Here is a 13,244-nt window from a genome sequence, read left to right as displayed (position 1 = left end):
ATTCCATCTCCAGCAGCAGTGCCCTCCTCGGCCATGGCAGTGGTGGAGCCGAATCTTGAATGCACACATGTGACTTGGTGGCAGCAGGAAAAGAAAGAGCGAGAGGGAAAACATCTCTGTGTCCCTCACCCCCCTGAAGCCCTCTACGGCTTCACTACTGTCCTCTGAGTACACTCTGACCTCCTCTGCATGGCACAGGCTTGCCTTCTCTGTCTCCCAGCTTCTTTTCTGCCAGTACCCGCATCCTGCCCGCAGGCCCTGGAATGCCCTGTGTGCCCTTCTGTCACTTCACACGTGCTGTTCCCTCTGTCTAGGACACCTTTCTACCTCTTCACCTGGGTAAGCCCTCCTCATCTGTCAAGGCTTAGCTCGGGCACCATTTCTTCCCAGCAGCATTTTCTACTCCCTGGGCAGGGCAGAGCCTCCTCTGGCCCCTCCGCCCCCAGCCCTCATTCACACGTCTCTCAGGTTTGGGGTGTCCTTGCCTTTGTCCACGCCCACCCTCCCCACAGACCCTGGGCGCCTCCCTCTTCCGACAGTCAGCTCTCAATGCATTATTCACCCCCCTTCGTGCTGTGCCACCTCATGCTTCCCCCAAATCCCCCAAAAGGTGAGTCCTTTCCCACCAGTCCCCTACCCCACTCCTGTGTCCCCAGCTTCTTGGCCGAATCGGAGCTGGAGAAGGAGCAGTGGCTGGAGGCCATGCAGAGAGCCATTGCCGAGGCCCTGTCTACCTGGGAGGTGGCTGAGCGCATCTGGGCCATGGCCCCCAACAGATTCTGTGCTGACTGTGGAGCTGCCCAGCCTGACTGGGCCTCCATCAACCTCTGCGTTGTCATCTGCAAGCGCTGTGCAGGTGTGTGGGGGGGTTGGGGTGCCAGACCAGGGCAGGACAGGGCTGAGGTGCTGAGAAGGCAGGTGGTCTGTCTGGCTGGTGGGGCTGGAGCGAAGGCAGTATCAGAGAGCATCGTTTATGAAGTTGCACCTCTGTGTCAAGCCTTTCCCACCGTGATTAACCTGCATGGCAGGGATTCAGCTTCTCACGTCATGAGTGGGGACACCGAGGCACAGAGAGGGGAAATGGCTCCTTCACGGTCACCTGGCAAGGAAGTGAGTCTGGATTTGAGCCCAGGCCTGTTGGAGTCTAGTCACATCAGAAGAGCGGAAGTAGGCCAGGTCTGGCAGGGCTTTGCACGCAGAGGGAGGAGCTGGTGTTTTATCCAGAGGGGGTTGGGAGGCAGGGGCGGGAGGGACGTGGTCAGATTTGTGCATCCGACTCTGGCTGACGGGTGGACGCTGCATCAGAGCTGGTGAGACTGGAGACGAGCAAGGAGACTGCTGCCGGATCCACGAGAGAGAGGAGGTGGAGCCTGGTCCCAGAAAGTGAGCGTTTGAGAGGCGTTTAGATCTATGGAGGAAGAGTCCCAGATCACACGCGGAGGATGAGAGAGAAAGAGGGTGGAGCCTCAGATACACTCATCTGTTCAACCAGCGTTTATTGAGGGTCTGTGCTGGGCACTGTGCCGAGTGCTGGGAATTCGGCCCCACTGGGAACAGTCTTGGGTGGCTGGAGGTGGGGACCCAGGGGTGCAACAGTTCTGGGAAGTTGCTGTGGGACATCTAGGTCAAATGTCTAGGAGGCCTTGGGCTATGAGGGATGGGTGTGGAAAGCAATGACTCCATTGGAGACCAGATTAGGGAGGCATCGGCTCATGGAAGGAGTGAGGGTGTCCAGAGTGGATGAGATGCTCTGTAGGACGTTGCAGAGCGAGGTGAGGCCTAAGCCAGAGCCAGGCAGTGCCAGGCACTCACGGTGCCCCCAGCCCAATCCCTGCTCCCAGGGGTCCCTTGTGGGATCTGTAGCTGAGCAAGGTTGCGTCCTTCCAAGCCCAACTCCCCCCTCCCCTTTCATTTCACAGAGATTTATTAAGCGCTCACTGTGTGCCAGGCTTTGTTCCAGGCACTGAGGCTAGACCCTAAAGCAGGCAGTCAACATTCCTTCTCTCAGGCAGCTTACATTCTGATGGGGAGAGGCAGAAAATACATACACAAACCAGTAGCAGTATCAGGCAGTAACAAGTGCTAGGTAGAGAACATGTTTGCCGAGAAGCCCTCTCTGAGGAGGTGACAGGTCAGCTGAGATCTGAATGTCAGGAGGGAGCTAACCTTGGGGAAATGGGGGAAGAGAATCCAGGCAGAAAGAACAGTGAGTGCAAAGGCCCTGAGGTAGGAATGAACATGGATGATTAGAAGAGGGAGGAGAATTTGAGTGTTGGGGGGGAAGGGGAGGCGGAGAGGCATGAGATGAGAAGAAGCAGGTGAGGAATTTTGATCTAATTCTGGGGAGAATTAAGAGAGTGTCTAAAGCAGGGGTTTGAAGTAAGAGGTTTGCGTTTTAAAGAGATCACTCTGGCTGGGTTGTGTGGAGAGTGGCCTGCAGGGGGCCAAGCATGGCTGTAGGGAACCAGCTGGGGGACTACTGTAGGAACCCAGGTGTCAATTACAGGGCTCAATTTTGGGGTGCCCTGGGCAGGAGTGTGTGGGAGATGGAGCTGCAGGCCTAGCCTCTGGGTCCTGCCCATGGCCTCTCCCTGTCTGCCCCCATGGGCACTGGGATCGGGGTGGGGGGGGAGTGCTCATGTAAAGGAGAGAGCCCAGATGACCCCGTGTCTGGCCCTCTGTCGACAGGGGAGCACCGTGGCCTGGGCGCTGGTATCTCCAAGGTGCGGAGCCTGAAGATGGACAGGAAGGTGTGGACGGAAACACTCATCGAGGTGGGGAACCAGCTATGTTTGGGGTCTGCCCCTCTCAGCTGCTGCCTGGGTCTTCCAACCCCATCTCCCCCATCTCACCAACCCCAGCACCCTGGAGCTAGAAGAGACCTTTGGGATCATCTAGGGGGTGGGATTTTGGAAAAGCTGATTTTTGGCAAAGTCAGCAAACTGGCCAGTGAGCTGAGAATGTTTTTACAATTTTAAAAGGTTGCTTGAAAAAACAAACAAACAACAACAACAAAAAACACCAAGAGGAATACGCCACAGAGACTGTGTCCTGCAAAACCTAAAATATTTACTTCATTTTATCTCTACTCGTGCACCAGTGGGTGTGAGTATGTCCATTTGGGGGACGCTCACACGTGTACATTTGTGCCTGTGTACTTGGGGTTGCCAGGTACCGATATGTGTGGTAGTTACAGGGGAGAACCTGCAACAGGAGGCTGGACCAGGGCCTGACCACACATGGCCTTCCTGACAGCCCCAGCCAAGCTGCAGACTTCAGAGTAATTTGGGCGTCATATCCCCTGTGAGTTAGGGTTAGAACCCCCAGTTTACAGATGAGGACGTTGAGGCCCAGGGAGAGAAAATGACTTGCCCAAAGTCACAGAGTGAGTCAGTGGCGCCTGGGACTGTTTCCTCTTTGTTCTCTGCTCTGACCCCAGCACCCCACGCAGGCCCTGACAAACAGGCAAGGTGGGAGGCCCAGGAAATGGCTGTGGAATGAGTGATCGGCAGAATGAAAGAATGAATAAACTAGTCCCCCGAATGCCAGACTCTTGTGCACAGCCTGCCCTCACCTCTTTTCCCCTGAGCCCAGAGAGGAATGTCAGGGACAGGAGATGTTTCCAAAATCCCTGTCCACCCAGTTGGCTGAAGGGTTCGCCGCCACCCCCCGACACCCCACCCCCGGCTGTGATAGTCTCAGGAATGCAGAGTTCCAGATGTGGGACTGGGTGGGGAAGTAGCAAGGCCCCCAGCCAGGCACCAGGCCTGGGACGTCCGCCTGTCAGACTGCCTGCCTCTTGTCCTGGGGACTGGGCTCAGGCCCAGGGTTGGTGGGGGAGCACCCATGGCCGCCAGCAGGCCCTGCTGTCCCTCAGCTTCCCTGATGGAAAAGTGGGCGTGTGGCCTGGCTCTTCCAGCCCCTCACCTAACAACCTCAAAACCAGCATTTTGCCGGGCGTGGCCCCCTGGCTGTAGGCTCCCTTCTAACCTCTTGCCCACACCCGCAGCTCTTCTTACAGCTGGGCAATGCTGCTGGGAACCGCTTCTGGGCAGCCAACGTGCCGCCCAGTGAGGCTCTGCAGCCCAGCAGCAGCCCTGGTGCCCGGCGGTGCCACCTAGAGGCCAAATACCGGGAGGGCAAGTACCGACGCTACCATCCGCTCTTTGGCAACCAGGAGGAGCTGGACAAGGTCAGGGCACTGGGCCTGTGAGGCCTCTTAAAACACTCCCGTTATTCATGCCCCCCCCCCTACATTGCTCTCTCTGTTTCAGCCCATCTTTTCCACTAGCTCAGAGTGATGAGTGGCCCTGTAGGGAAACGGAGGCCCAGAGGGCAGAAGGACCCTGCCCAGCCACAGGGACAGTTGGGACAAAGCAGAGAGGAACCAGGCCTGACCCTTGGGCCAAGGCCACGTCCCCAGCATCTGTCTGCCTCCCTCCGCTCCTGATTCCTCTGTCTCCTCACCCCGTCCTGCTCCTGAATCCTGCCAAAAGGAGTGAACTTGGTGGGGATGCTATTTCCTGTCAGGCTCATGAAAAACAGCTGGCTGCTCCAACCCATCCCCTTCCACACCCCACTCAAGATGAGGCCCCTCATGGGCCCCAGGCCCTGACAGGCTGGGAGCCAAGCCCTGTCCCTGGTCTGGCTTGGCCTGAGTGGGAGGTTGCCTGTTCCGAGGCAGAGGGATGCCGCTTGTGACTTCTGGTCAACCTTCAGCCCTTCCCCCAAGCAGCCCCACCCAGTCGGGCTCAGTCCAGCTAGAAGCCCAGTGGGAGCCAGGCCTCCACCTCCCAGGAACCCAGGCGTCCAGCCCCCAGCCCAGCCCAGTCTAGCCCGCCAGCCAGGAGGGGCGGCAGCTCCCATTGGTTGGGAGGGATGGGCAGGCGGTGAGGAATTCAAATGTGGGAGGAATGAGCTACAAAGCACCCCCCTCTGGCCTTCCACAAGGCAGAGGGAGCTTGAGAGCCTCTAGAGAACACGCCTGGTGGCTGACAGGGTCCCAGGGGGCTGTCAGCAGGGTGAGGCCTGGACTGCTAGGACCCCTGGCCTCTGTGGGGATGCCCCTGCCCCCCCCCACTCCGCTTGGCCTTTCTTTTCCTCCTCCTGTCTTTCTTCCTCCCTTTCTTCTCTTTCACCCTGAGGATGGACCCCTAACCTGGGTGACCCCTTCCTCTTCCCGACCCCGCACCCCGACCCCACCGCAGCACGACCCCTGTCCCACTTGCCCCTCACTCTGGCTTAGGCTGACCCTCCCCACTCCTCTCCCCTCCTCCCAGGCCCTGTGTGCCGCAGTCACAACCTCAGACCTGGCTGAGACCCAGGCGCTCCTGGGCTGCGGGGCTGGGGTCAACTGCTTCTCGGGGGACCCTGAAGTCCCCACGCCCCTGGCTCTCGCTGAGCAGGCGGGACAGACACTGCAGATGGAATTCCTTCGAAACAACCGGACCACAGGTGAGTGGCTGGTGGGACCATCCTCCTCAAGGGATGGGGCCTCCCTGCTGCCAGGGTCTGGCCCTTTGGAGGGGATGCCAGTTATTGGGTGCTAGGGGCTGGGTATCGTCCTGTGAGCTTTGATTTACGTACCACTTGAGCTATAATTACAACTCCTCCAGGGGCCCTGGTGCAAGAGTGTGTGTGACGTTTCGGGTTTGCACATCAGTGTACATCTGTGCCTCTGGCTTCCCCTTCACACGCGTGTTTGTTTGCATCTCCCTTTGTGTCTCCGTCTCTGCATCTCTTTGTGTATTTGTGGGTTCCTCCCTGACCCAAGTGTGGGACCTCGGGGTGGCATCTGTGTGCCGGTGTCCGTGTGTCTCTGAGTTGCTGTGGTTCTGCTTCCTTGCCCCTGGGAGTGTCGAGGGCGTTGGAGTTTGTGCATGTGCAGAGCGTGTCTGCGCTGCTGTCGGGGGGAGGTGCTGCATTTCTCTGTGTGCGGGGGACTCACCACAGCAGCCCTGTCCGCCGTTCTGTCTGGGTGGGGCTCTGTTGCAGACGGGTTGGGTCCCGTTTGGCTCCCGCTCTCAGGGTAGCTGAGGAGGGGGTGGTGGGGGTGAGCGCCGCTGGTCATGGCCCAGCGCTAGCCTCTGGGGCCACATCCTAGGACTGAGGGTGGAGATCTGCGGCCAGGACTCTGGGCTCAGGGCCATGGGTGGGTGGGGTGCGCCGGGCTGGAGAGAGCCCAGGTGTCCGGGGAAGGCACAGGAGACCACCCAGCTGGCTTGGGCTTTGGGACTGCTGGGAGCAGGGCTGGAGCCAGGCTGCTTCCTTAGGCTTTGCATTGTCTGAGACACGCTCCCTTATTGTTGGTGAGTTTGCTCGAGGCCCCCCCCCCCCACCCTTGTAGTGTACTGGTCCTGTGCCTGCAACAGGAAGAGCTGGGCTGGGGATTCAGGGGAGCTCCCTGGAAGGAGAGGTACTGGAGCCGGGCCTTGTGAGTGGGATGGAATTCTCACAAGTGGGGAAAGGTGGAGAATGGCTTAGGCAGAATCCTGAATGTGGCAGTAGGAGCCCAGGAGTGCTAGTCAGGGAACGGTGCTGGGGAAGGAGGGGCGGGTGACTTGAGTGCCAGCTTAAATACCCAGCCCAGGTGGGGGCGAGGGGGACACCCTTGGATGGTGAGCGTGACCAGCCACTCTTTCCCCCCCTTCCCAAAAGAGGTACCTCGGCTGGATTCAGTGAGGCCCCCGGAAAAGCACTACTCAGTTGTCCTGCCAACTGTGAGCCACAGCAGCTTCCTCTACAAGACTGCTTCCGCCGGGAAGCTGCTACAGGACCGCCGGGCCCGGGAAGGTGGGTGCCGGGCCAGAGCCCGCCCTGGCCATGGCGTTCTGGCATGGTGGCTGGGCCAGAGAAGCCAGAGCTGGCCAGGCTGGGGGATCCATGAGGGCACCAAGTGCACTCTGGGTGTGGTCTCGGGTACACAGTTGGTGCTTAATAAATGGGCTGATCGGGGTGGGAGTAGAGCATGGCACTGCAGAGCAAGTCACTGCCAGAGTTTCCTTTAAAACAAAGAAGACTTAATTGAGTACCTATTAGGTGTGGGCCCTGTTTTGGGCATCTGGTATTTGGAGCATGTGGATGCTAGGAAGTTTGAAGACTAAGCTTAAAGGTCTGTCCGTCTATCACCTCAGCCTCCCATTTGCTCCCAACTCTGAGTAAAATCCACGGTCCTTACTACCACGTCCCGCAAGGACCTGCACTCAGCCGCCCCACCCCATTACCTCTCTGACTCCTCTTCCCTCGCTCACTCTGCTCCAGCTTTACTGGCCTCCTTGCTGTTTCTCAAACATAACATTCATGCTCACCAGACCCTTTGTACTTGCTGTTCCCTCTGCCCAAAATGCTTTTCCCTAAATATCTGCATGGTTAGTCTCTCACTTCAAACAGGTCTCTGTTTAAATGTCACTCCTCGAAGACTTCATTCCCCACCGCTTAATCCAAAATAGCAAGCCCTACTTTCGCACTACTTACCTGACATTATTCATGGGTCTGTTTATTGATTCTCTGTGCCCTCCTGGAGTATAAACTTCTCTTGGCCAGCGCTGCAGCCCCAGCACCTAGCACAGTGTCTAGCACACAGTGGGCCCTTGCAGGTGTCTGCAGGATGAGGAGTGACTGAGGCAGGGCTGGCGCTCCTGGAGGGAGCCCAGGCTGGGAGGCAGGCTCTGGGACACACTGCCTTCAGAGGGCAAATGTCATGTCCTCGTAGCCAGGATGACAGACAGTATCTGCTGTGTGAGCATCGTTGAGGCCGTTGCTCACCGCATCCTTCAGCACCCCCGGATGAAGCCCTCCAACTCCCAAAGAGATTTCTTTGGAACTCTGTTACTCACCACCTCACTGCCCCTGGGGCACTGCCCCTAGTCTACCTTCCTCTGCCTGATAATGTCATTTATATAACTGCCTGGGTCATCCTTTTTTCACTCTGGGTGCCAGGAAGCTCTGAGCCAGTGTGATACTCAATGCTGTGAACTATACGAGCCTGCATGGCCTTGACAATCTTTTCTTTCTCCTACTTTCCTGGTCCAGATTCCCATTTCTGTTCCTTTATGGGATCTTGTCAGTCTCCTCAGAGTCACTATAGGAGGAAGCAGAGTATAGAACAGTGGGCACTGCTGGCAAAGGAGGGTGGGGCACAGGGGGTTATGGTATGAAAGGCTTCCTATGGCATTTGGGCTGGCCTTGAAAGATAGAGGGTGTGGGTGAAGGGAACAGGGTGAGCAAACGCAGGGAGTGTGGGGTGTGTGTGCAGGAGTGGTCAGAGAGGTGGCCGGGGAGGTGGGCAGGGGCAGACCTGGCAGGTCCGGGAGAGAGGTGTGGGCTGGGCTGGGTTGGTGGAGCTACAGGGAGGAAGATGGATTTGGGGGAAGCTTGTGAGTTAGAATGGAGAGGACATGGGTCAGGTGGGAGTGGAGGCCCAGGGAGGATGCAGAGGTAGTGTTCAGGTGAGGGTGAAGGGCTCCCTCATGGTTCCCCTGCCCAACTTCTCCCCAGAATTCAGCCGACGCTGGTGTGTGCTTAGCGACGGGGTCCTGAGCTACTATGAGAATGAGCGGGCAGTGACCCCCAACGGGGAGATTCGGGCCAGCGAGATTGTGTGTCTGGCAGTGCCCACTCCCAACACCCATGGGTGAGCACCCCTGGGCAGAATCACAGACTGTTATTGATGTAAAGTCCAACCCTCCACTGGGGAGACAGGGAAACAGGCCCAGAGAGGGGCAGGGCCTCCCCAGGGTCGGACAGCAAGCTGGGGCTGTGCAGGGGCTAAACCGGGTTTCCTGAGGCCCTAGCCTAAGGCTTTTCTCCCACCTCGTAGGGGGCCAGGGGAAGGGTAGTCACCAGGGCAGTGTGGTGGGTGAGGGGGCAGTGCTGGGTGGAGTGGGCCTGAATCCTGGCCTGTGTATCTACAGTTTTGAGCACACCTTTGAGGTGTACACAGAAGGAGAACGGCTGTACCTGTTTGGGCTGGAGAGCGCAGAGCTGGCTCGTGAGTGGGTCAAGTGCATTGCTAAGGTGGGCCTGGGTGAGCAGGCGGGTGTGGGAGGAGTCTGTCAGGGCCCAGGGTAGGACCTCCTGGCCAATCCCCCCTGTATCCCAGCTTTCCCACCGCATGGATCAGGGGCTGGATGGAGGGCAGCAGACACAGAGCCAAGGCCCTGATGTGATCTGCAGCTCCCTGGTGGTGGGGGAGGTCAGGAGACCTATCTCAACTATGTGGAAGAGGGCCGTGGGCCTTGCACTCCCTAGGTGCTCAATATATGTTTAATAATGAATGACAGGCAGAGCCATCCTAGGATGGACAGTGCTGCCTCCAGGGGGAGCGCCTTGTCCTGGAGGAAGGAGGCAGGAAGGCTGCAGAGGAGAGCTCTGCCCTGGGGACTAGAATCAGGTGCCCTCTGGCTCTCCTGTGCCGTGAGGGCCTGTGACTCTCATTCTCTTGTTCATCAACCAGTCATCTGTGAGCCTCCTGACAGTCAGTCCTCAGAGCCCCGGGGATCCAGGTGAACCCATCTTGATCCCAGCTCCTTAGTGGCTTCCATGCTGGTAGGGGAGACAGATGGGGTCCAAACAGCAAAAACTGTAATTGGTGCTACAACAGAGGGCAAGAATGCCTTGGTGCCATGGGGCCCCAGAGAAGGGACATCCCTAATGGTGTCTGGGAAGGTGTTCCAGAGGAGGGCATATCTGAGTGAGTATGAAGTGGGACATGATACCCAACTTAGTTCACTGTGCTGGGTTCTGCCCTGGGGGAGAGAGAGGAGACAGCTGGGTGGAAAACAAGTACATGCCCACAAGCCAAAGGGCTGGGGTATCCAGGGCGGGCAGTGCTGTTGGCTGATGCAGCCTCCCTGGCCATCTCCCCTTTCTCTGGCCTCCCCGCCAGGCGTTCGTGCCTCCCCCGGCTGAGGATCTGCTGGCCCGGGATTTTGAGAGGCTTGGGCGCCTACCCTACAAAGCTGGCCTGAGCCTACAGCGGGCCCAGGAGGGCTGGTTTGCCCTCCTCGGCTCCGAGCTCCATGCTGTCTTCCCAGAGGGGCCCTGCGAGGAGCCGCTGCAGCTTCGGAAACTACAGGAGCTTTGTGCGTGCACCTGGGCCTGGGCCCCAATCTCCGGGGCACCCTATCCTGGGCTCCCAGGCCCCAGCCCCTCCCCAGAAGTTTGAACTGTACCCTAGCCTGGCCAGAAGGAGCCAGCCTGCCCTCTCATGTCCTCTCCTGGCCTTGGGGTGCATCTCAGCCACCCCAGGGGTTGGTGGGTGTGTCCCAGGGGTGTGTGGACGCAGAGAGCCTCAGCAGGGAGCAGGCTGGGGACCATGAACAAGGCCTGGGCCTCACCTCAACCCATCCCTCCACAGCCGTCCAAGGGGACAGCGAGAACCAGGTGCTGGTGCTGGTGGAGCGACGGAGGTGAGCTCTGGCCTCCCTGAGGGGCTCTGAGAAGCCTGGAAAGTCTGACAGGCCTGGGAGGGGTGGGGCAGGGGTAGGTCCCCAAGTGACTGACTCCCCGGCCCAGGACGCTGTACATCCAGGGGGAGCGGCGGCTGGACTTCACGGGCTGGCTGGGGGCCATCCAGAAAGCAGCGGCCAGCTCAGGGGACACGCTGTCGGAGCAGCAGCTTGGAGACTCGGATATCCCGGTGATTGTGTACCGCTGTGTGGACTACATCACCCAGTGCGGTGAGCCCCGCCCCCATGGCACAGGCCCCGCCCCTCCCCACCCTCCTGCCCCAGAGGCCAAGCCTCGCCTTCCCGGCCGTGAGGCCCTCCCCTTGACCAATGCTCCTGGCCCCTCACGTTTGGCTCCGCCCCCAGCTCAGCCCCACCCCTCTCCAGGCCTGACGTCGGAGGGCATCTACCGCAAGTGTGGGCAGACATCAAAGACACAGCGGCTGCTGGAGAGCCTGCGGCTGGACGCTCGCTCTGTGCGCCTCAAGGAGGGCGAGCAGCACGTGGACGACGTCTCCTCGGCGCTCAAGCGCTTCCTGCGAGATCTGCCCGATGGGCTCTTCACTAGAGTCCAGCGCCTAGCCTGGCTGGAGGCCTCAGGTGGGCCCTGCAGCCCGTGTCCAGCCTGAGACCAGGCCAGTGCTGCTGACTTGTACACTCTGATCTCAGTTTTCCCTCCCCTCCCCGTCATGCACTTGGACTAGGCATGCCCCAGTGGTGGGCTCCAGTCCTTCTCCCTCCTTTCTTCTTATTCCTATTGTCACTCTATACAGAGCCGGGGTCCCTTGGAGAATTCTTTATCTTTGCTGCATGGCTGGCCTGATTTGACTTAGAGGGGGCCAGGGAGTGGTGTCACCTAGGATGAGAGGCAGGGCAGCCAGAGGGGTGGGACAGGGGAGGTGGTTACAAGAGGGTTCCTGACCCGATCCATCTTCCCCCCACCCAGAGATTGAGGATGAAGAGGAGAAGGTCTCCAGGTACCGAGAGCTACTGGTGCGTCTGCCCCCAGTCAACCGGGCCACGGTGAAGGCCCTTATCAGCCACTTGTACTGGTGAGAAGCGGTGCTACCTGGGGGCTGGGGTAGAAAAGACTCTTTTATTCCCAATTTGGCTGCCTGTTCTCCCCGGGAACCAAGTGGGCCTGGGAACTGAATGTTGCCTTATGATGTGCTCTGGTCTTGGACACTTTGTCTCCCAGCTTACTTCCTGCAGGGTGGGAGAATAGAGGTGGTTTCAGCTGGTGGACAGATCTCTCAGTTTCCCAGCCCTGCTTCTCCCCAGGACCCAAGATATGGCCAGAAAGACTGTCCCCTCGTCTCCTTAACTATTGTCCTCTCTGACTGGGACCTCCCCTGGCCTGTCTCCAGGGGCCATGCATGGGCTTGTCAGGAATTGGGCAGGTGAGGTGGGGAAGTCCTGGGCTGACTCCTCAAGGCTTCCATCCTTCCCTGTCCAGTGTCCAGTGCTTCTCAGACACGAACCAGATGAACACGCACAACCTGGCCATTGTGTTTGGGCCCACGCTCTTCCAGACAGATGGGCAGGACTACAAGGCCGGCCGCGTGGTGGAAGACCTCATCAGCCACTATGTGATGGTGTTTAGTGTGCGTCCCCAGCCAGTGGGCAGTGGAAGGCAGAACTCAGCCCTGGGCGGCAGTGACCATCTGTCCCTCTCCCTTTCCCAGGTGGACGAGGAGGAGCTGAGGAAGCAGCGGGAGGAGATCACTGCCATTGTGAAGATGCGTGTGGCTGGCACTGCTAGTGGGACTCAGGTGAAGGGCAGGGCCTGGGGTGGGGGGCTCAGGCCAGCCACCTGCACCTGCTCCCCAGGCCTCCAGCTGAGCCCTGTCTCCCCACAGCATGCCGGCGACTTCATCTGCACTGTGTACCTGGAGGAAAAGAAGGCGGAGACAGAGCAACATGTCAAGGTGAGGGCCAGGGACCTAGAAGTTAAGGGGCCGGGAGAGTCAGGCTGGGCTGGGTGCAGGCTCAGATGACCAGGGGAGCACAGCTTCCATGCTGAGGGGAGCCCTGGTTTGGGACCTGTATCTGGCTAGTGCCAGGGCCTGTCTCTTTCCCTTTTCCCCACCCAGCTCATCAGGACCACTCAGACACCCCCCTGCATCCCAGGACTCCAGAGGACCCTGAGAGGGGTGGGCTCGGCCCCTGGATCACACAGCAGGGTTGTGGCAGAGCAGGGGCTGGGGATGGGGTAGGCTGATCTCCTCCTCCTGCTGGGTCCCCACAGATCCCAGCATCCATGACAGCTGAGGAGCTCACCCTGGAGATCTTGGATCGCAGGAATGTGGGCATCAGGGAGAAGGACTATTGGACCTGCTTCGAGGTCAACGAGAGGGAGGAGGCAGGTGGGTGACCACAGGATTGGTGCAGGAAACGGGGTGGCCCCAGTCTGTCCTCCTCTACCCCACAGTGTGCTGACAGTGGTGGTGAAGGGGGTTTTAGATGATGGATGTTGCTGTCACGCTGTGATCTCAGTGATGGTGGTGATGTGCTGGCAGGGGTTCAGGTGACGTGGCTGATGGAAGGGACCGTGAAGGGGTAGATGGTGTCGGCTCTGGCGCTTTCTCAGGTGTCGGCGAGAATGGTGCTGCTTGCAAGGGTGGAGATGCTGAATTTGATAATGGGATTGTGAGTGACAGCATTGGTGGTGAGGGGGTAGTGGGTGGTGATGAGCATGCCGAAGGAGTGGGGTGGGCTGTTGTGAAGGCGCCAAGGGGAAGGTGAAGGGGAGTGATAAAGGCATTTTAGGGTGAAGGATGGTCTCAGTGGCAGTGG

The 13,244-nt window shown here is 59.0% G+C and overlaps 1 protein-coding gene across 15 annotated transcripts in view; it reads left to right on the top strand.

The window, feature by feature from the left end:
* ARAP1 (ArfGAP with RhoGAP domain, ankyrin repeat and PH domain 1) overlaps positions 1-13,244 on the top strand; it is a 63,590-nt gene that overhangs the window by 40,562 nt on the left and 9,784 nt on the right. For 10 of the 15 annotated variants that reach the window (XM_033405627.2, XM_033405630.2, XM_033405629.2 and 7 more), the window contains 16 exons: positions 657-856; positions 2,689-2,774; positions 4,010-4,192; positions 5,280-5,454; positions 6,658-6,792; positions 8,497-8,632; positions 8,913-9,015; positions 9,887-10,082; positions 10,358-10,409; positions 10,516-10,679; positions 10,836-11,048; positions 11,395-11,500; positions 11,905-12,052; positions 12,134-12,220; positions 12,308-12,376; positions 12,697-12,814. In XM_033405627.2, the coding sequence (XP_033261518.1) occupies positions 657-856; positions 2,689-2,774; positions 4,010-4,192; positions 5,280-5,454; positions 6,658-6,792; positions 8,497-8,632; positions 8,913-9,015; positions 9,887-10,082; positions 10,358-10,409; positions 10,516-10,679; positions 10,836-11,048; positions 11,395-11,500; positions 11,905-12,052; positions 12,134-12,220; positions 12,308-12,376; positions 12,697-12,814 (2,171 nt within the window). The remainder of the gene's footprint in view (positions 1-656; positions 857-2,688; positions 2,775-4,009; positions 4,193-5,279; positions 5,455-6,657; positions 6,793-8,496; positions 8,633-8,912; positions 9,016-9,886; positions 10,083-10,357; positions 10,410-10,515; positions 10,680-10,835; positions 11,049-11,394; positions 11,501-11,904; positions 12,053-12,133; positions 12,221-12,307; positions 12,377-12,696; positions 12,815-13,244) is intronic. The other 5 variants (XM_033405633.2, XM_033405631.2, XM_033405632.2 and 2 more) reach the window with 3 other exon arrangements.

This window comes from Orcinus orca, chromosome 8, assembly GCF_937001465.1.
Source record: "Orcinus orca chromosome 8, mOrcOrc1.1, whole genome shotgun sequence".
Classification (NCBI taxonomy): Eukaryota; Metazoa; Chordata; class Mammalia; order Artiodactyla; family Delphinidae; genus Orcinus; species Orcinus orca.
Note: the sequence above shows the minus strand (reverse complement) of the source record. Positions and strands in the feature narration are given on the sequence as shown.